This window comes from Canis aureus, chromosome 3 (assembly GCF_053574225.1).
Source record: "Canis aureus isolate CA01 chromosome 3, VMU_Caureus_v.1.0, whole genome shotgun sequence".
NCBI lineage: Eukaryota > Metazoa > Chordata > Mammalia > Carnivora > Canidae > Canis > Canis aureus.
The window spans coordinates 32691755-32711752 of NC_135613.1; the positions used below are offsets into that span (position 1 = coordinate 32691755).

A 19998-nucleotide genomic window follows, 5' to 3' on the forward strand; every position below is an offset into this window, starting at 1 on the left:
AAGGATAATTTAAGACTAGGTCGTTTGGATACACTTGGATACGGCTTTTCAAGGATTTCAAGGAGTAGCATTTTGGTAAATGCAGTTTCTCCCCCCAAAAACTGTTCTTGTGACAATTCTTAACCCGCTTCATCCTATTAAATTCGAGGGTGTCAAACTTGGCCCCGTTTTTTGTTCTGTGTTTTTCTGAGTATTACTACACTACACGGAGAGGGCTGAGCTGGGTCTTCGTCTCCCCGTGGTTTTGAACCCGGGGCAGCCCCGGAAGGGCGGGTGCAGGTGGTCCAGGTGCGGGGTGGTGGTGGTGGGGAGCTTTAATAGCCCACCTGGATCATCCGGTTCCCACTCCCAGCTAAGAGCCGCTGGACTGTGTTCAGCCAGAATCATGATGGCTACATTGTTTGCAGAAGTTCCTAGAAGGAAATAAAATCTGAATTATCAGGAAGTTTTCCTAGCATGTGCACACCCCACGCCTGCGCTAGTAAACTCTCCCCAAAGGAGAGCAAACCGATGTCCTGCTGGGGATCGCCTGAGTGGGCTAGTCCATAGGCAGGACCCCAGAGGCACCTCCCAACCCCTCCCTTACTCTTGTACTCCAAAGTATGCTGTGATTTATCATCTAACTCATTTTTTTTTAATGTTTTTTTTTTATTTTTATTTATTTATGATAGTCACAGAGAGAGAGAGAGAGAGAGAGAGAGAGAGAGAGGCAGAGACACAGGCAGAGGGAGAAGCAGGCTCCATGCACCGGGAGCCCGACATGGGATTTGATCCCGGGTCTCCAGGATCGCGCCCTGGGCCAAAGGCAGGCGCTCAACCGCTGCGCCACCCAGGGATCCCTTTTTTTTTTTTTTTAATGTTTTTTTTTATTTTTAGTCCCCATAGCTCTGAGAATTCCACGTCCTGAGGCTGAGAATGCCTTTGAGTGCTTTTCCAGCAGGCAGAGCCCTGGGGTACCTTCGGCGGGGGGGGGGGGTCCACACCCCTCACAGAATGGTGGTCAGTGGGCGCCTGCGTGCTGCCCTTAGCATCTGCCATAGTGTCAGCAGATGGGAATGTTTCCTTTATGTCCATTCAGATCGACCACAGCCTTTATTTTCCATTACAGCATGAGATAGGATTTTCAGATGGAAAAGTGAGTTCTTATTTTTCCCTCAGTCATATTCTGTGTTGGCTTCCTTTGCTTGCTGAGAAGACAACCAGCAGTACCTACTCTGATGGGAGGAGGTCCAGTGGGCCTGTGTCGGCTGCCGTCAGTGCATCAGACCCCGGAGCTGGTGACCACCCATCCGCCCCCCTCCTGTCTGGCCACAGCCCTTGGAGGCTGGGGGACAGCTGCAGCAGATATTTGTGTGGTCATGCAGGCCAGGCTTCTGGCTGCAGTGCCTGTTTACAAAGTTGTCCTGTCAGCACTAACCCCTTACTGACTGACCACAAATAATTCCACCCAGTTAACCCTGATGCATTGCTAGTTTGGAATCACAGCAACCTGGAGGCTTTATTTCTTCGTTGAAACCAAGTCTCCTAAGGAAAAATGAGTTGTGAGAGAACATATAGTACACTTTAAAATTTCACCAAATTTTTCATTACCACATAGAAATATTTATACCCAATCATTTAACTTTTTGGCTCCACTACGATTTTTCAAAATGAATCACATCTATTCAGTTAGTTATCGAGGTGTAATTCACATGCAGTGAAATGCACAGGTCCACTTTGACCAGTTTTGACAAAGCTGGGTGACCTGCACACTGATTGTGATAGAAAACATTTCTGTCATCCCTGAAAGGGTCCCCTGTGTTGTGGGCTGGATGGTCATGTCCCCAAATCCATATGCTGGGGCCCTAACTCCCAGTGTTTTGGTGTTTGAAGGTGGGGCCTTTGGGCAGTGGTTAGGGTTCGATGAGGTCGTGGGGGGTGAGCCGTGTGGTGGGATTAGTGCCTTAATGAGAAGAGAGAAATCTGCTCACAGGCTTAGGGAAGGGCCGTGGCACAGTTTGAGAGCACCACCCGCAAGGCTCAAAGGGGCCTGTGCCAGGCACTCCTGAATCTCTCTCTCTTTTTTTTTAAAGACTTTATTTATTTATAGAGACAGAGAGAGGCAGAGACACAAGCAGGCATCATACAGAAAGCCTGACGTGGGACTCCATCCAGGGTCTCCAGGATCACACCCTGGGCTGCAGGCGGCGCTAAACCGCTGCGCCACCTGGGCTGCCCACTCCTGAATCCCTTGAATCTCCCAGCACTTTGGGGTCTTTCCTCCAGACCCTGGGTGTTGCAGTGTTGGCACTCCTAGGTTGCACCACAGTGCGCTTATCTGCCCTGTGATGGCACTTGGTGTGGTTTTTTGGGGTTTGGTTAGTATGACTGAGGAGGTTATGGACATTCTTGTACACATTTTGTGGGTTTGCTTTCCTTTTTCTTGAGAAAATCCCTGGGAGTGACACTCCCTATGGGTCTCATAAGCAGAGCAATGTTTCATGGTGGCTTTAATTTGCATTTCCTTGAGCTTAGTGATGCTGAGCGCTTTTCCACCTGCTTATTATGATTCATACCTCTTTTCTGAAATGTCTGATCAAGTCTTTGGCCTTTTTTACAATGATCAAGTTGTAAAAGCCATTTATATCTTCTGGGTACGCAGCTTGTCAGATACATATTGCAACTATTATCTCCCATTCTTTGACTTGCTTATTCATTTTACTAATGGTATATTTTAAAAATTCACTTAAAATTTTTTGGAATAATATTAGATTTACAGAAAAGTGGCAAAGACGGCCAGTTCTCCCTTATACCGACCTTTAGGTAACCACAGTGCATTTGTCAAAACTAAGAATCAGTGGGGCTGTTCCTGTTGCTCACACTCCAGCCTTCGGATTCCACTCCGTTCCCCAATGTTCCTCTCTATGTCCCACACTATGCTGAGTGTCATGGCCCCTCTGTCCCCTCTGGGATGTGCTGGTGTCTCTCTCTTACTCTTTCATGACCTCGACAGTTTTGGGGAGGACTGCACAGGTGTGGGGTCCCTCATTTGGGGTTTGCTGTGCTTTCTGGTGCTGAGAGTGGGGTTGGGGTTTGGGAAAGAACACCCCAGAGGTGAGGTGGCCCTCTTGTCATATCCCATTAGTGGGTAGTTGGCATCTGTAGGACAGCTCGGGACACGTTAGCCTGGTCACCTGGTCCAGGTGGTGTCTGCCAAGTGTCTCCCTGTCCCTTTTGTCTTCTTTGGGAGCCACTCAGTGAGACAGTTGCCCTCCAGGGAGGTTGGGGTGGGGAGCCACCGTATGATTTGGATTTCTGTGGGGAGCATTTCTGTCTCCCCGTACGTTGACTTATCACTTGTTTCCTTCTGTCAATCGGGACTCCTGGATGTTTGTTGTACACTTTGGGTAGGATCCAGTACTGCGCTGGTCTGCCACTCGCATCATTCCCACTTGGCGGTGGGGAGCCCTTCCATTTGTTTGTTTTGGGGGCACTTCCTTACTTGCTGGCACTACCAGGTGCTCCAGGGGCAACTCTCCAGGGAGCCCTGGCTTCTTATATTGCAGGACGGTGTGTAGAAGCCCAGATCTGGGCACTGATTCTGTGCATTGCTGCTGGGGTCACTGCCTGGAGCCCTCCTGGTGGGCAGGGCTAGATGATCTGGGGTCGGTTATCTGTGTGTATCTGTACCCAGCTTATTTGTAACCTTCCTGTGAGAACCTGGCTCCCACCCTCCACCATCCCTTTTTTTTTTCCTTTTCTTTTCTTCCTTCCTGAGAGAGTGGGGGAGGGGGCAGAGGGAGAGAGAGAATCCCAAGCAGGCTCCATGCACAGGCCTGAATTCCGGGGCCCTGAGATCACGACCTGAGCCAAAGTCAGGAATTGGTCGCTTAACCAAGAGCACCACCCAGGTGCCCCCTGCCATCCACCTTAGATGAGGTGTCCAGCCCAGCCCCAGTGTGCACATTAAAGCTCTTTCAGAATTGTTCACCCACATTCTGCCCCCACAAGAGACAAATTTACCAACTCAAGTACAGTGCTCATGTGTGGTTCTTCTTATCTTACCTCTCAGGCAAGTACCATTTTCCAGAGACACTGAGATCAGTTCCTGGTTCCCATCCCCTTCAGTGTGGGATTGTCCTACATTTGTAACACAGTCAGTCGATGGTCACAATCTATTCCGTCTTGCGATCCTTGACGTTGTTTCATTTTTTTTTGCATACGTTAAACTTTATTCTCTGTGATACATGCTTCTATGGATTTTGACAAATGCATAGTCTCATATCCACCATAATGGTATATTTTGATGAGAAGTTTTTAGTATTGATAAAGTTTAATTTATGAATTGGTTTTCTTTTTAAATTCGTGCTTTCTGTGTCATTTCTAAAAGTCTTCGCCTAACCAAGTCACCAAGATATCCTCCTGTATTTTCTTCTAGAAGCTTTATAGAATCTGTTTTCACATTTAGCTTCATGGTCCATCTCTAATCTTTTCATATGATTTGAATGTAGGTCCAGTTTTTATTCCATGTGAATAGCCACTTGTCTGGAACCATTTGTTGAAAATGGATCCTACTCTATTTTCCTCCATTGAATTGCTTTGGCTTCTGTCAAAAATCACCTGGCTGTGTTATTTCTGGATTCTCTGTTTTGTTACATGGGTCTGTTTATATTCTCACCAATCCAACTGTCCTGTGATTGTAAGTCTTCAAGTAAGATCATGTAAATCCTCCATCTTCTTTTTAAAAACTGCTTTGGTTCATCTAGGTTCTAAGCATTGTCTTATAAATATTAGAATAAGCTTGTGAAAAAAAGAATCAGCTTGTGAATTCCTCAAAACAAAAGGCTTTTGTAATTTTGATTAGTATTGTGTGAAGTATAAGAACATGTGGAGACAATTTACATCTTAATAATGTTGAATTCTCTAAAACACTGACATGGATTAATGGGTATTTCCATTACTATAAAATGACGTATATAATATATGCCATTATGGTATATCTTTCCCTTATTTAGATCTTGAATTTCAGCAGTGTTTTATAGTTTTCAGGATAGAGGTCTTACATATTTTAAAATAAATTTATCCCCAGGAACTAGCAAATAATGTTTTTTTTAAAGATTTTATTTATTTATTAGAGAGAGAGCAAGAGAGATCGCAGAGGGAGAGGAAGACAGAGAAGCAGACTCCCTGCTGAGCAGGAAGCCCAGTGTGGGATCATGACCTGAGCTGAAAGCAGATCATTAACCTACTGAGCCATCGAGGTGCCCCAGCAAATTATGATTTTGAATGCCTGTAAATGATATTTATTTATTTAAGTTTCATTTTCCAATTAGTTGTTGCTGGTATATAGAAATAACAATTCATTTGTATATTGACCTTATATTCTTGGAACATTGCTAAATCCACTTATAAATTATACTAGCTTTTATCTGTAGATTTCTTAGGACTTTCCATGTAAATAGTCATGCCACCTGCACAGAGACAGTTTCTTGATTTTCTCTCCTTATTGCATTGGCACCTACAGGACAACACCAAATAGAAGTACTAAGATTGGACATCCTTGATTTCTTCAGTCTAAAGACTGAAGGGGGAAATGTCCACTATTTCACTGTTAATGTGATGTTAGTTATAGGTTTTTTTTTTTTTTATAGGTGTCTTTTATCAGGTTTGGGTGTTATTTCCTTCTATTTTAAGTTTGCTGAGAGTTTTTATTATAAATAAGCCTGAAATTGTGTCAAATGCTTGTTTTGCGTTCTACTGAAAAGCTCATACATGTGATTGTTTTTCTCCTTTAATCTATTAAGGTGGTAGAGTACAGTAACTGGTTTTTGTATGGTAAGCCAATGTTGTGTTCCTGAAAGAAGCTCCTTTGGTCATGTTCTATCATCTTTTTCATTTGTTACTGTATACAATTTGCTAATATTTTGTTTGAGTTTTTGGATTGATGTTCATGAAGGATATGAGTCTGTATTTTGTTCCTTGTAATGTCCTTATCTGGATTCTGTTAGAGGATTATACTTGTCTGTCTTTGAGTCTTGCTTTCTGTCCTTGTAAGTGAGTTGGGACATGTTCCCTCCTAGTCTGTTTTCTGAAGGACTGTGTATAATACTGGTATTTCTTCCTTAAATGTTGATAGACTTCACCAGTGACACTGAGTTTGTTGTTTTCTTTATGGAGAGTTTTTAAATTGTGAATTCAATTTCTTTAATGGCTATAAGGCTATTCATATTTTCTGCTTCATTTTGTATCATTTTTGGTAATTTGTGTCTTAAATAAACTAGACCATTTCATCTAAGTTGTTGAATTTATTGGCTTAAAGTTGTTTATAATATTGACTGATTATCCTGCCATGTTTGTAGAATTTATAGTGGTGTCTCCTTTTTCATTTCTGATATAATTTGTGTTGATATTTTCTTCTTGATTATTCTTGCTTGAGATTTATCAATTTTATTTACTTATTTTTTTAAAGATTTTATTTATTTATTCATGAGAGACACAGAGAAAGGCAGAGACACAGGCAGAGGGAGAAGCAGGCTCCCTGCAGAGAGCCCAATGGGGGCGGGGGGACGGGAATCCCAGGACCCCAGGATCATGACCTGAGCCAAAGGCAGCCTCTCAACCACTGAGCCACCAAGGTGCCCCTCATTTACTTATGTTTATTGAAGTATAATTAACATGCAGTGTTATATTAGTTTCAGGGGTGAAACATAGTGGCTCAACAATCCCTTACATTACTCAGTGCTCACCACAATCAGTGTAGTCCTTATCTGTCACCGTACAACACTCCACAGATATTGACTATATCTCCATGCTGTACTTCCCATCCCTGGCATTTATTTATTTTGTAACCGGAAGTTTGTACCTCTTAATCCCCTTAATCTATTTTACCTAGTCCCCTACCACTTCCCCTCTGACTACCACCAATGTGTTCTCTGTATTTAAAAGTCTAAATTTGTTTGTCCCTTTTTTCTTTGTTTCTTCATTTGTTTTGTTTCTTAAATTCCACATCATGAGTAAAATTATATGGTATTTGTCTTTTTCTGTCCAACTTATTTCACTTAGCTTTGTACCATCTTGGTCCATCCATGTTGTTGCAAATGTCAAGATCTTGTTCTTTTTTATGGCTGAGTAATAGATCATTGTACAGATATATCACATCTTCCTTATCCTCTCATCTATGGATGGACTTGGGTGCTTCCATATCTTGGCTATTGTAAATAGTGCTGCAATAAACATGGGGTTGCATATACCTTTTTGAATTAGTGTTCTTGTTTTCTTTGGGTAAGTACCCAGTAGTTGAATTACTGGATCATATGGTATTTCTATTTTTAATTTTTTGGTGAAGCTCCATACTGTTTTCCAGAGTGGCTGTACCGGTTTGCATTCCCACAAACAGTGCATGAAGGTTCCCCTTTCTCTACATCCTTGCCAACACCTGTTATTTCTTGTCTTTGATTCTAGCCATCCTGACAGGTATAAGGTGATGTATCATTGTGGTTTTGATTTGCATTTCCCCGATGATCAGTGATGTTGATCTTTTCAAAGATCCAACTTTTGATTTATTTTTTTTAAGATTTTATTTTATTTATTTATTCATGAGACACACAGAGAGAGAATTTGTTGAGTGTCATATTCTACAATTGTCAGTTAATTGATAATTTTACCCAAATCTTTTATATCCTTACTAATTTCGTTGTCTACTTGATTAATCAATTATTGAAAGAGGGATATTAAAGTCTCAATCATGGTTGTGGATTGTCTTTTTCCTTTTTGTCCTGTCAACATATTCTTTATGTATTTGGAAGCCTTTTATTAAGTGCCTACACATTTAAAATAGTCTTATCTTCTTGATGAACTTACTCTGTTATCATTGTAAAAGATCCTTCTTTTTTTTCTAAGGCAGTACTGTTCTTGAAGTCTACTTTGTCTGATACCACTATATCTACACAAGTGTTCTTATATTCAGTATTAAGTGGACTAGCCTTTCCATCATGTGCTTTTAATCTGTCTTTATCTTTAAAGCTTGTTTCTTACAAAGAACATATTATTGGATCTTTTTATTCAATATGACAATTTTTACATTTTTGATAACTATAATAACTACCATTTATTGAGGTACTTATATATATTTTGTAATTTTATTTTTTATTTTTTCCAGATTTTTTATCATGGTAAAATATACATAATATAAAATTTACCATATTAACCATTCTTAAGTGTATAGTCTGTGGCATTAAGTATATTTATATTGTTGTACAACACTCACTACCATCCATCTCCAGAACTTTCTCATCTTCCCAAACTGAAACTCTCTCTACATTAAACACTAACTCCTCATTCTTACTTCTCTCCAGCCCCTGGCACTCACCATCCTACTTTCTGCCACTTAAATTTGACTGTTCCAAGTGCCTCATATAAGTGGAATTATACAGTACCTGTCTTTTTGTGTCTGACTTACTTCACTTAGCATAGTGTCCTCCAGGTTCATCCCTGTTGTAGCATATGTCAGGACTTCCCTTTTTTCAAAGTCTGAATAATACTCCGTTGTGTGTATATGCCACATTTTGTTTTCATTCATCTGTTCATGGACACGGGGGTGCTTCTGTCTTTTTGGCTGCAGTGAATAATGTTGCTATGAACATCCATGTGCAAATATCTCTCTAAGACCCTGTTTTCAGTTCTTTTGAGTATATAATCAGAAGTGAAATTCCTGGATCATATGGTAATTTGGTGTTTAATTTTTTGAGAAACTGCTATACTGTTTTCTACAGTGGCCTTCTACAGTGGGTGGCTACACCATTTTACATTCCCACCAGCAATGGACAAGGGTTCCAGTTTCTCCACATCCTAGTCAACAGTTGTTATTTCTGTTTTTCCACCTCATGGCACAAAGTAGTATATTTGCTACATCCCTAATGATTAGAGATGTTAATCTTTACTTTTTAATTGAGTATTTAGTCCATTTATACTTAATGCAGTTATTAGAGTATATGAGTTTAAATCTAAACTCAAATTAAATTGAAATATCTTGGTGTTTGAATTGTTTTTCCCATCTGTTCTTTGTTCTTCCTTTCCTCCTTTCAGGTGAATCCAGTTTTTGAAAGTTCATTTTATTTCCTTTACTGATTTTTTTAGTTCTCTCTCTCTCTCTCTTTTTTATAACGATTTTATTTATTTACTCATGAAGAGACACAGAGAGAGAGAGGCAGAGATATAGGCAGAGGGAGAAGCAGGCTCCCCATGGGGATCCTGATGCAGGACTCAATCCCAGGACCCCTGGATCACGACCTGAGCCAAAGGCAGATGCTCCATCACTGAGCCACCCAAGCATCCCATAGTAAAAGATTTTAACATCTCTTGCTCTCACCAAATATTGGAACAAAAACCCAAAAGAAATTAGTAAAGACAAAGAGGATCTGAACACTGCTTTCAGATATCATGACCTAATTGCTATTTATAGAAAGCTACACTCATCAAAACCAGAATACAGGGATCCCTGGGTGGCTCAGCGGTTTAGCACCTGCCTTAGCCTAGGGCATGATCCTGGAGTCCCAGGATCGAGTCCCACATCAGGCTCCCTGCATGGAGCCTGCTTCTCCGACTGCCTATGTCTCTGCCTCTCTTCCTCTCTCCCTCTCTGTGTCTCTCATGAATAAATAAAATCTTAAAACAAACAAAAAAAAAACAGAATACAAATTCCTACTATGCGCATATTGTACATTCTTTAATATAGATCAAGTGCCGTACCCTAAAATATGTTTCAAAAAAACTAAAAAAGTAAAGCTGTTTTTATTTGCAGAGGACATCATTTATGTAGGATATCCTAAGAAATTTATAAAAAGTGCTAGAACTATCAAGTGAATTTAGTAAGATTTCAGAAACCAAGGCTGAGGGACAGATTTTAACTGTATTTTTATGTACTGACAGCAAACTATTAAAAAATGAAATAAGAAATTCAGTTCTATTTGCAATAATACAAAAAATAAAATATTTAGTAATAAGTTTAAAAACTTATTTGTTAAGTAGTCTGAGCTCATGTAGAGGACTGGCTTGTCCAGAACCTTCTTCTGCTTAGGACCACCTCTGTACCACAAACTTTAGAAGACAGCTGAAAAGAAAACTCGAAGAAATGGGAAGTGAGCACATTCATAGATTGGAAGACTCAGTATTATTAAAGTGTTGATTATCCCAGCCAAAATTCCAGCAGGCTTTTTTGTAGCAACTGACAAAGTGATTCTAAAATACGGAAATGCACATAACCTGGACTTGACAGAGCTATTGAACAAAGCAAAGCTTATATGACCTGTTTTTCAAGATTTCAGTAAAGCTTTAGTTATTGAGACTGTGGTGTTGGTGAAGGATGGACACAGAGATGAATGGAGCAGAAGAGAAAGTCTAGAAATAGACCCACACATCTACACTCAGTTGATTTTCTTCTTTATTTATTATTTTCTTAAGATTTTACTTATTTATTCATGAGAGACACAGAGAGAGACAGAGAGGCAGAGACACAGGCAGAGGGAGAAGCAGGCTCCATGCAGGGAGCCTGATGCGGGACTCGATCCCAGGTCTCCAGGATCATACCCTGAACCAAAGACAGACGCTTTAACTACTGAGCCACCCAGGCATCCCTGAACATACGTATATCTGATAAAGAACATGTGAAGAACTATTACAACTCATAATAGAAAGCCAGTTAAACAAAATGGGCAAATAATTGAAGAAAACAAACACTTGAGTGCCAAGAACCATCATTAGCCATCAGGGAAATGCAAATTAAAGCAACGGTGAGCTATTACCACACACCCACTGACACAAAGCCAAGTGCTGGTGAGAGCATGTGGTGGTACCACCAGCATGGGAGACAGATCGGCAGGTTAGAAAGGTAAATACACACTTACCTTGACCCAAGAGAAATTAAAACAAATGTCATACAAAGACATGCACAAAAATGTCTACAGCAGCTTTATTCATAGCCACTAAAATCCAGAAACAGTCCAGTCAGCAGGTGGTTGGGTAAAGGCAACATTATATATCCTCACAACAGAATATCATTCAGCCATAAAGGAATGAAGTGCAGATGAATCTAAATATCATTAGTTCAAGTGGGAGGAGCCAGGAACAGAAGTGTGCATACTGTATGGTTCATTTACATAAAACTCTAGAAAATGCAAGCTGATCTGCAGTGACAAAGATCAGGCGTGGATGCATGAAGCCAGGCTTGAGGAAAAAACAGCAGAGGGGCTCAGATGTCATCTGCGGGTAGCAGAGACATCCTCCACAGTGTGTCTGAACTCACTGAGCTGTGTGCTTTACATGGATGCAATTTATCGTACATAAATTATATTCCAGGGCAGCCGGGGTGGCTCAGCAGTTTAGCACCGCCTTTAGCCCCCGGGCGTGATCATGGAGACCTGGGATTGAGTCCTGCGTCGGGCTCCCTGCATGGAGCCTGCTTCTCTCTGTGTGTGTGTCTCTGCTTCTCTCTCTGTGTCTCTCATGAATGAATAAATAAAAGCTTAAAATAAATAAATTATATTCCAATAACATCAACTAACTAGTGTTGATTAAAATCTTAGACTTCTGAGGGGCGCCTGAGTGGCTCAGTTGGTTAAACATCTGCCTTTGGCTCGAGTCATGATCCTGGGGTCCTGGGATGGAGGTCCCTGTTGGGATCCCTGCTCAGTGGGGAGTCTGCCCCTCCCCTGCCCTCCACTTGTGCTCTCTCTCTCTCTGTCTCAAATAAATAAAATCTTTAAAAAAAATTTTTTTGGGGGATCCCTGGGTGGCACAGCGGTTTAGCGCCTGCCTTTGGCCCAGGGCGCAATCCTGGAGACCCAGGATCGAATCCCATGTCGGGCTCCCGGTGCATGGAGCCTGCTTCTCCCTCTGCCTATGTCTCTGCCTCTCTCTCTCTCTGTGTGACTATCATAAATAAAAATTTAAAAAAAAAATTTTTTTTTGGACTTCTGATTCCTGAATTGAAAGTATTTTGTGACTTATTGTAACCCTGAGGATGCCTCTTACCACAGAGTAAGCTAGAAGATCCATGACTTTTAGGGTTTCCACAAGGCAGAGAGAGCACACATTGAATAGACAAAGAGGAAGAGATTTGATCACACCTGTCAGCGTGTCTGTGACATTAGGAGTTCCTATCCTAAAAAGGAGAAGGTACATTTTGAATAATGCATGCATTTCAAATGGGATGGCATGAATAAGGGGCAGGGAGGGGGCTCTTAACAAGGCCTGGTTGTTCCTGCTTCTGCAGGGCTCCTAAGCACTAAGTGAGGAGCAGGACAGAGCCCCAGCCCGTGTCCCAATATTGCTGTCAAGCGCATGTCATCCCGGCATCCTCGATGGTGGGGCTCTTCCCCAGGCTGGAACTTGCTCACTTCCTCGTCCTGATGGTTTTGAGGCCGGATGAGGAACGGGTTTCTCATTCCCCGGCCCAAAATGTATTCCTTGCTGACCCACGTTGTCACCATGGAAGCTTCATCTCCAGGAACCTGAACAGGTTCCCTGAGTAACAACAGCTCTTTCTGTTGAGTAAGAAGTCTTTTTAGAGGTGACTTTTTTACTCAAAATATTTAGCCAGCTGTGTTCTGGACAGATTATAATTATGGTTACCAGGTTGCAAGTTAAGAGAAACTTATTTTTTTTTAAGATTTTATTTATTTATTCATGAGAGACACACACACACAGAGAGAGAGAGAGAGAGAGGCAGAGACACAAGCAGAGGGAGAAGCAGGCTCCAGGCAGGCAGCCCGATGTGGGACTCAATCCTGGGACTCCAAGATCATGCACTGCGCCGAAGGCAGGCACTAAACCACTGAGCCACCCAGGTGTCCCAGAAACTTATTTTTTTAAATATTTTTTTTATTCATTCATGAGAGACACACAGAGAGATGCAGAGACACAGGCAGAGGGAGAAGCAGGCTCCCTTCAGGGAGCCCAATGCAGGACTCGATCTCAGGACCCCGGAATCTCGCCCTGAGCCAAAGGCAGATGCTCAATCGCTGAGCCACCCAGGCATCCCAAGAGAAATTTGTTTAAAACCTTAACAGCATAGCAGGATTTGTCCTCTGGTCATTGGAAATGTGACAGCTTCGGTACTAAGTCAAGTGGGCTGCTGAGTTTTGAATTTGCTGGTGTTGGGAAACTTATGTGCAGCATGTGGGTGGCACTGTCCTGTCTGCCTGCTACCCCATCGAGGTCTTCTGCTCTGGAGTTGTCCTCAATCATGGTTCTAGATGGTAGTTCTGTCACCCAAGGTGACATTTTTCCTGCAGTTTCCATGACAAGAGCAGGGTGAGGAGTAGAAAATTGTAAGGCTGAGGGTCCCTGACTGGCCCCAGAGGTGTTTCACTGCCTCTTGGTAAAAATGCTTGAATTGGGGTTTTTCCAAGGACAGAACAAGGTGGTAGATGGGCAAGTCCTGTCCAAACTCATGAGTAGGGCTGGCGCATCCAGAAGTCCCTATTGTTTAGTTTCCTCAGGAGGGAGGGAGTGACTGAAAGCTGTGCAGGAAGGAGCGAGTTCATCCAGATCCACAACCAGATGGGTTGATCTCAGCTCTGGGGGCTTTTTACTGTAAGTCAGTGGAGCCTACCCACACAGGCCTCACCGTCTGCCTTGATTTGCAGGCTTGGGACCAGGGATCTGCAGTTTCATAGCAGCCCCGCCCTGCCAGCTAAGCACTGGGCACCCACTCTGGATGTCTGCAGCTCCCATCCCAGAGGGCCAGGTAAGGGTCCTGCACCTCAGCTCCCACCTGGTGCCCTGAGGAGGTGCCCACATCTGCACAGTTCCCCTATCTGTTGCAGACCCTATGTTCTGGAATATGGCGCTCCAGCGTGCCATCCTCCTGGCGGGCCTCCTGGTGGAAGTTGCCAGCAAATCCTCAGAAAGTGTGGTAGGTATCTCATCCCACCGTGGCTAATGCCAGGAAGTAAAGTTGAAACCTTCTTTTCCTAGTCATTCATGGAGGCAGTGGGCCCTTTGCCCAGAAGGGGCCTCACCCTTCAACCTTATTTACCCACTGTCGGGGTCAGAGACGCTTGTGCCTCATGGAAGGCAGCAGACACACGCCCCTGAGCTGGCACCTGCTCTGTTATGCCCCCTAGAGCCTTCTTTTTCTCTTTGCCAAACTAAACCTGTTGCGGTGGCTGGAAATGGGTCTCTATAGAGCTGCCCCTACTGGCACGAATGGAGCCTGCGAGCTGCCTGCCCAACTTGGTGGATGGAGACTGCGTATTCCAGGCAAGAGGCAGCATTAGACAGGGTCCCAGGCCAGTGTTATGGGTACGCTGCACCCTGGCTGTGCCCACATACACCCAGCCACACATCATCGAGGCCAGGTGGGGCCTTCCAGCCACATGGGATGGCTGGGGTGTCCCTCATGGGCTTGGCCTCGGCCATGAACTGGCCTTGGACACCTCCTGTGATGGCATGGATACTCCACTCCTTAGGCACCCTTTACTGTTGAATGTGTTCTAGTCGCTAAAAACAAGCTCAGCTATGGCACACACACACTGAGCCAAGTTCCCACTAGAAACCCCTCAAGTCTGGTCCTATAAATGCCAGCACCATTCAGTACATGCCCATTCAGTACATGCCCACACATGCATACAGCAGGCGTGAGTTCACACCCTACAACCTGCCCTGGTCTGGGCACTTCCTCTGCAGGGGCCACACTGGAAATCCCTGGTGGAGGGCATCCATGGAATTGCTGAGAATGTCAGTGGAGCAGCCAGGACCCTGGGGTGACTATCTTTTGGGGAGCAAAGGGCAGACATGCCTCACCAGGGAGGCCGTGAGTGCCTGGGTTTATCGTCCTATTTTATTACAGTCTAGAAAATCATGTGCTGCTTTTTCCTGTGAAGTAGTCCACATGTGGCACTGGAGTAGGGTTTAACACCTTTAATTGTTTAATTTTCAAAGCCACCATCTGGCAAGTGGTGAATAACATACAGGCACACCTTGTTCTGGGCACCCGCTTATTCTGTTGCACTTTACAGATATGCTGTTTACAAATTAAAGGTCTGGGGCTACCCTATGTTGAGCACACCTATTGGTGCCATGTTTCTATCAGCATGCACTCACATCATGTCTCTGTGCCACATTTTGGTAATTCTCGCGTTTCAGACTTTTTCATGACTATCGTATTTGTTACGGTGACCTGTGGTCAGTGACACTGACCCGCTGAAAGCTTGGGTGATATTCAGCATTTTTAGTGGTGAAGTTTATTTTTAAATTTTTTTAAAGATTTTATTTATGCATGAGAGACACAGAGAGAGAGGCAGAGACACAGGCAGAGGGAGAAGCAGGCTCCGTGCAGGCAGCCCGATGTGGGACTTGATCCCTGAACTCCGGGATCATACCCCCTGAGCCAAAGGCAGACACTCAACTGCTGAGCCACCCAGGCATCCTATGGTGAATTATTTAATGAAGGCATGTAGGTTGTGTTTAGAAACAATGCAATTGCATGCTTATGAGACTATAGTTCAGTATAAATATAACTTTTACATATACTGGAAGACAGAAAATTCACTTGATTCACTTTATTTTGTTCTGGAACCGAATCTACAGTGTCACCGAGTATGCCTATACATTTTTCGGATTGAAGTGCTTTACCCTATATCCTCTTGTAGTCCACAGGGGTGAGTGGCAGTAGCTCTCCCTCAGACCGAGAGACCCACCTGCAGAAAGGGCCACCACCTCCACCACCTCCCAGGTGAGGCTTTGCATGGTCAGGCAGGCAGTGGAGAGACCACTCACAGCCCAGGACCACTCCCTGCCTCACCAGGGCTGCCCCAACCCAGGGCCGGTCAGAATCCCCAAGGGGTCCCCTCTATCTGGCTCTTGGAAATCTGAATGCTGAGAAACATGCTTCAATGTGTATTCAGTCATCAAACACTCACTGGCGACACGAAGTTCTGTCCCAGGAGGTGTTCATGTGCTGTTGCTGTGTCCTCACCTCACTCTGGGAAGCCAGGAAGCGGCCACCTGATTCTGAAGTTAGAAGAGGCAGAGCCGTGAGTGTTGGGTCAAGCCTGTGAAGTAGGATGCCATTCTCAGCCTGGCCTGCTAGTCCTGCTGAGCCCCGGGCTATGGGGTCTAGAAACTCACAGCCATCTCCCCCGCAGGGTCAGCAGCCTGAATGCTGTGTGGACATGCTGGCCACTAACACCACCTGCCAGGGCACAGGCCTGTGTGGTCCAGGTAAGCTGCTTGGCACAAGCTGACCTTGATGAGCCTTGGAGATGAGAGCAGTGGTCACCATGCCTGCTATGAGCCAACAGGCACCCAGGCCCCTCAGGAAGGACATTGGACATGCCTGGGAGCTGGGGTGAGGGGCGGAAGATTGGTCAGAGGCAGCGGGAAGGTGACAGGATCCCATCGGAGCCCCCCTTCTGGCCGGCGGGTGGTGGCAGGACCCCATGAGGGGCCTGGCTCTGGGCAGTGGGAGGTGTGGGGGAGGTGAGACTCTGCTTGTCCCTCTTAGGGTCCCTGGCAGGGCCATTAAGGGGGGACGAGCCCCCAGACTGATTTAACATAAGCTTCACGTGACACGGAGGCCCCCCAAGAATCCGAGATCCAGAGGAGGGGCACAACAAGCCTGTGTGCTCACCTGCAGGCTGAGCAGGGAGAGGGGACTGCAGGAGGGCAGTGGCGTGCTGGCTGCAGGCAGATGGGGACGCCCGACTCTCCATCTCTGGCAGTGAGTGTATGTATATCTTTCCTCCCACTGCATGGGCGTCCTCCACGGAGTCCTGTCTCCTGCTTCTCGGGGAGAAAAAGGGAGGTCAGAGCCGTTGGCTGAAAATATTTTTGTGTGTGAAAGAGGCATATTCTGGTTTCCCTCAGTTCCATTTGCAACTTTATCTTCAGAAAGTTTCACACACTAAAAGCCAAGTTGGTAGCTGCAGAGAGAATTGGATTGGAATATGTGAGATAAGAGAGCAGCAAAGGGGTGGAAAAGGCATAGATGGAACCAGAAGAAAAACAGGGGTGTGAGCACGCCGTCGCATGCCTCGCCGATGGGCCCGAGCCTGGCAGTGCTCAGGCCCGTGAAGCTGATGCGCTGGTGTCAGGAGCCGGCGTGCAGGCAGGCCTCCTCCAGCGTTAAGTCTCTGTGTGGTGCGAGTAATCAGGTCCTTGGTAAGAAGCGTTTTTATGGAAATAAAAACAAATGTCAGCAGTTGGAGCAAATCATAAGTCTAGTTTTTGAGTCTAGAGGGCAGTCAGCTCAGTATACTTCTAGATGTTGGACTCAAAGCCAATTTAGGTGGAGTGAGAGTGTCTGAGGAATCCCGGGGTTGCCCTGTCCCTGGTGAGGCCAGGGGGTGCTTCTTGTGAACTTTCTGAGTGGCCCACACAGCAGCAGGCATGAGGCCTCAGTTCGCAGGGCTCTGGGGGAAAGGGCAGCTTTATTTCATCGTGATTCCCAGTCAGAAGGGTGGGAGGAAGGTGGGAGTGTTAGTTTGGAGAGTTGTAGCCAAACATTGGAAGAGAGACTGGAGGGATGCAGGAGCCAGTGCAGCTTACAGGCAGGTAACAGAATGTCAGACACGATAAGCAGGAGTCTGATACCCACACAGATGCGTCACAGACACAGTCACCCCCACTTCTACCAAAGATAATCATAGTGAGACACGAATTTGCTTTTAAAATAAGTCTAGCCTCATTAAACGTGGCCTGATCATCTACATAAGTGCAGCAAGACTAGTGATTGACCACGTAAGACTCTTAAGTCTGCCTTGCTGGACCTTTCCCACAAGGAATCCTCCACTGGACTCCGGGGTTGGGGGACCAAGCCAAGGACTCGCCATCAGACCTCAGCCACAATGCCCATAGATTTGGGTGAATTCCTTTGTTCTCAAAGTCAAATATCCTGTTTCCTGGACTTGCCCAGAAGTGACCTTCCTTACTCACCTGTAAGGCTGGGAAGCCAGTAAGCCAGATATCAGATGGTTTTTCAAAGGGGCTTCATTGGCTTCATCAAGTCACCCTTAGCTCCTTAGTCTTCCTGGTCACCAGTCCCGGCTCTCTAGCTGTTCCTTGTCCCTGCACACAGCAGCCCAGCCAGGGCCTCCTCGCGGCCGGCAGCCCCGGGTAGCGTTGCCCAGTTACTCAAAGCCATTCAGAGGGGTGCTTTTCAGGAGATCCGCTGCCCTGGTGCCAGGTTTGTGCCAGGCTCCTGTTCCCAGGCCCCTGGTGCAGTGCTAGGCCTGTCTGCCCACAGCATCGCAATCTTCAGGCTCTGCCATCCGCTGGTTGTCCCTGCAGAAAGGTCTTCTCACCACGACACATTGTGAGTAGATTAAACATCAGTAAAATTCATTATGAAGGACATGTGGTCTGTGGCATGTCCCTGGACGCTGCCCCCAGCACCAGCACTAGCATTCAGGGGCAGCTCAGTACTGGTACTCAGTATCAGACAAGCACGTATTTGCAGCCTCTGTGCTAAATGTTGGGATGTTAAAAAATAAAGGTATGAGTCACAGTTCCTGCCCTTAAGGGGTGCCCTAGCTAGTTGGCAAAGTGGACTATCTGTTAACCGCTGGTTGGGGCGGGGCCAGGGCTGCTGGTGGCAGCAGCCATCTGGGACCTCCCCAGGGCAAGGGGCAACAGAAGGGCAGGGGTCACACCTGGGCTGCAGACGGTGCCACCGATGGGGGTGAGCCTGGTCCCTTGTGGCACCTGTGGAGGTGGGCTGACATCCATGGTCCGGCTGCCAGGGTCCTCTCTAGAGCACAAGGCCACTGCATGGCACCTGCCTGTCTCAGATTCCCAGTTTCTCTGGAGTGTTTTACAAGATGTCCAAGGAAAGGAGCCTACAGGAGCCCCTGGGTGAGAGCTTGGTGTGGCTCCAGTCAAGCTTGCATCTTTTTCTGAAATCGAATGTGCCATTCCACCCAGACTTCCAGAACAAGCCCATTAGCATTCCTGATGAACTGTCCTATCACAAACTCAATGCAGAAAAGCTCCCTGGAGGCATGTACTGGTGTGGGTGGCGGGGCGCTGAGTCTCTGTCTCCTGCACAGGCTGCTACGGACACCAGAATGAGGACGGCAGTGTCAGCTGTGTCCGCTGCACGAACAGCACCTATGGCTCTGCCTGCAGTGGCCGCCCTGCTGCACCCCCCGCCAGGCCCACATGGCCTGCTTCCCACCGAGGGGCTGCATCTCCAAGTTCTGGAGGAACGGGTGGGTGTCACCCTATTTGTCCCCACACCAGCAGGTGGCCCTCCTCACCCTGGACCACTGTCTGTCGAGGGAACACCCCCACCCCACCCTGCCCGCCCGGTCCCCTCTCCCTGAGTCTTCTTGTCCCTGCAGGACAGCCATAGGGTGAGGGCAGCTCCGTCTCCATGGCCACTTCCCTTCCTGGCCTCTGGTCTGTGATTCCCCTCTGGGCTGTGTCTCTTGCTCCCTGGGGGTCCTCAGTGGGGTCCCCTGCATGGTCCACATCTGCCCATGGCTCTGGGCTGCCTGGGGAGCTGGCAACACTGACAGCTCTGCTTCCCCACAGTCGCTGGCTGGGGTGCACAGTTCCCGATGAACAGGAGTGCGGGGACGCCCGGACAGCCGAATCTTGGTAAGTCCCTGGCTCAGCAGATCAGAGCAGGACCTCTGCCCAGGTCCTGGTGGAGGAAGGGGTCATCATCTCTGGCATTCCATGCACTTGACCACCTACGCTGGCCTCAGCAGGGCCACAGCCACGGCCAAGGTCACACTGCACTCCAGGTAGGAGATCTATGGACAGGAACTCAGCCTGACCACAGAGCAGGGCTGGCTCACTAGGCATGGGCAGGCAGCCCTGGCCCTCACACATCCCCCTTTGCCTCAATCCTGGCCCACCCAGCCCCTCAGTCCATGGGAACCCAGGATGTGCATGTGGTTCTCTGGAGATGGGAGGGCACCCTGAGGTCCCCTTGCCCCCCTCCCCTGCGGCTCTTCTGAGGATATGGCACTCATCCTGCATGCACTGCATGCCAGGCACACAAACCTGGTGCTC

At 46.2% G+C, this 19998-nt stretch overlaps 1 protein-coding gene and 1 long non-coding RNA gene across 15 annotated transcripts in view; one reads left to right on the forward strand and one right to left on the reverse strand.

Moving 5' to 3' along the window:
• Positions 1 to 19998, forward strand: part of C3H1orf159 (chromosome 3 C1orf159 homolog) — a 39639-nt gene that overhangs the window by 11651 nt on the left and 7990 nt on the right. For 8 of the 14 annotated variants that reach the window (XM_077891728.1, XM_077891726.1, XM_077891727.1 and 5 more), the window contains 6 exons: positions 13623 to 13723; positions 13803 to 13891; positions 16125 to 16200; positions 18224 to 18292; positions 19026 to 19187; positions 19513 to 19578. In XM_077891728.1, coding sequence (XP_077747854.1) covers positions 13808 to 13891; positions 16125 to 16200; positions 18224 to 18292; positions 19026 to 19187; positions 19513 to 19578 — 457 coding nt within the window. In that variant the 5' untranslated portion in view covers positions 13623 to 13723; positions 13803 to 13807. The other 6 variants (XM_077891734.1, XM_077891721.1, XM_077891731.1 and 3 more) reach the window with 5 other exon arrangements.
• LOC144310580 (uncharacterized) lies at positions 15525 to 19250 on the reverse strand. The gene is made up of 3 exons (XR_013376265.1): positions 17914 to 19250; positions 16610 to 16761; positions 15525 to 15990 (listed from the first exon to the last, which is right to left on the reverse strand). It is a non-coding gene; the product is annotated as an uncharacterized LOC144310580 (long non-coding RNA).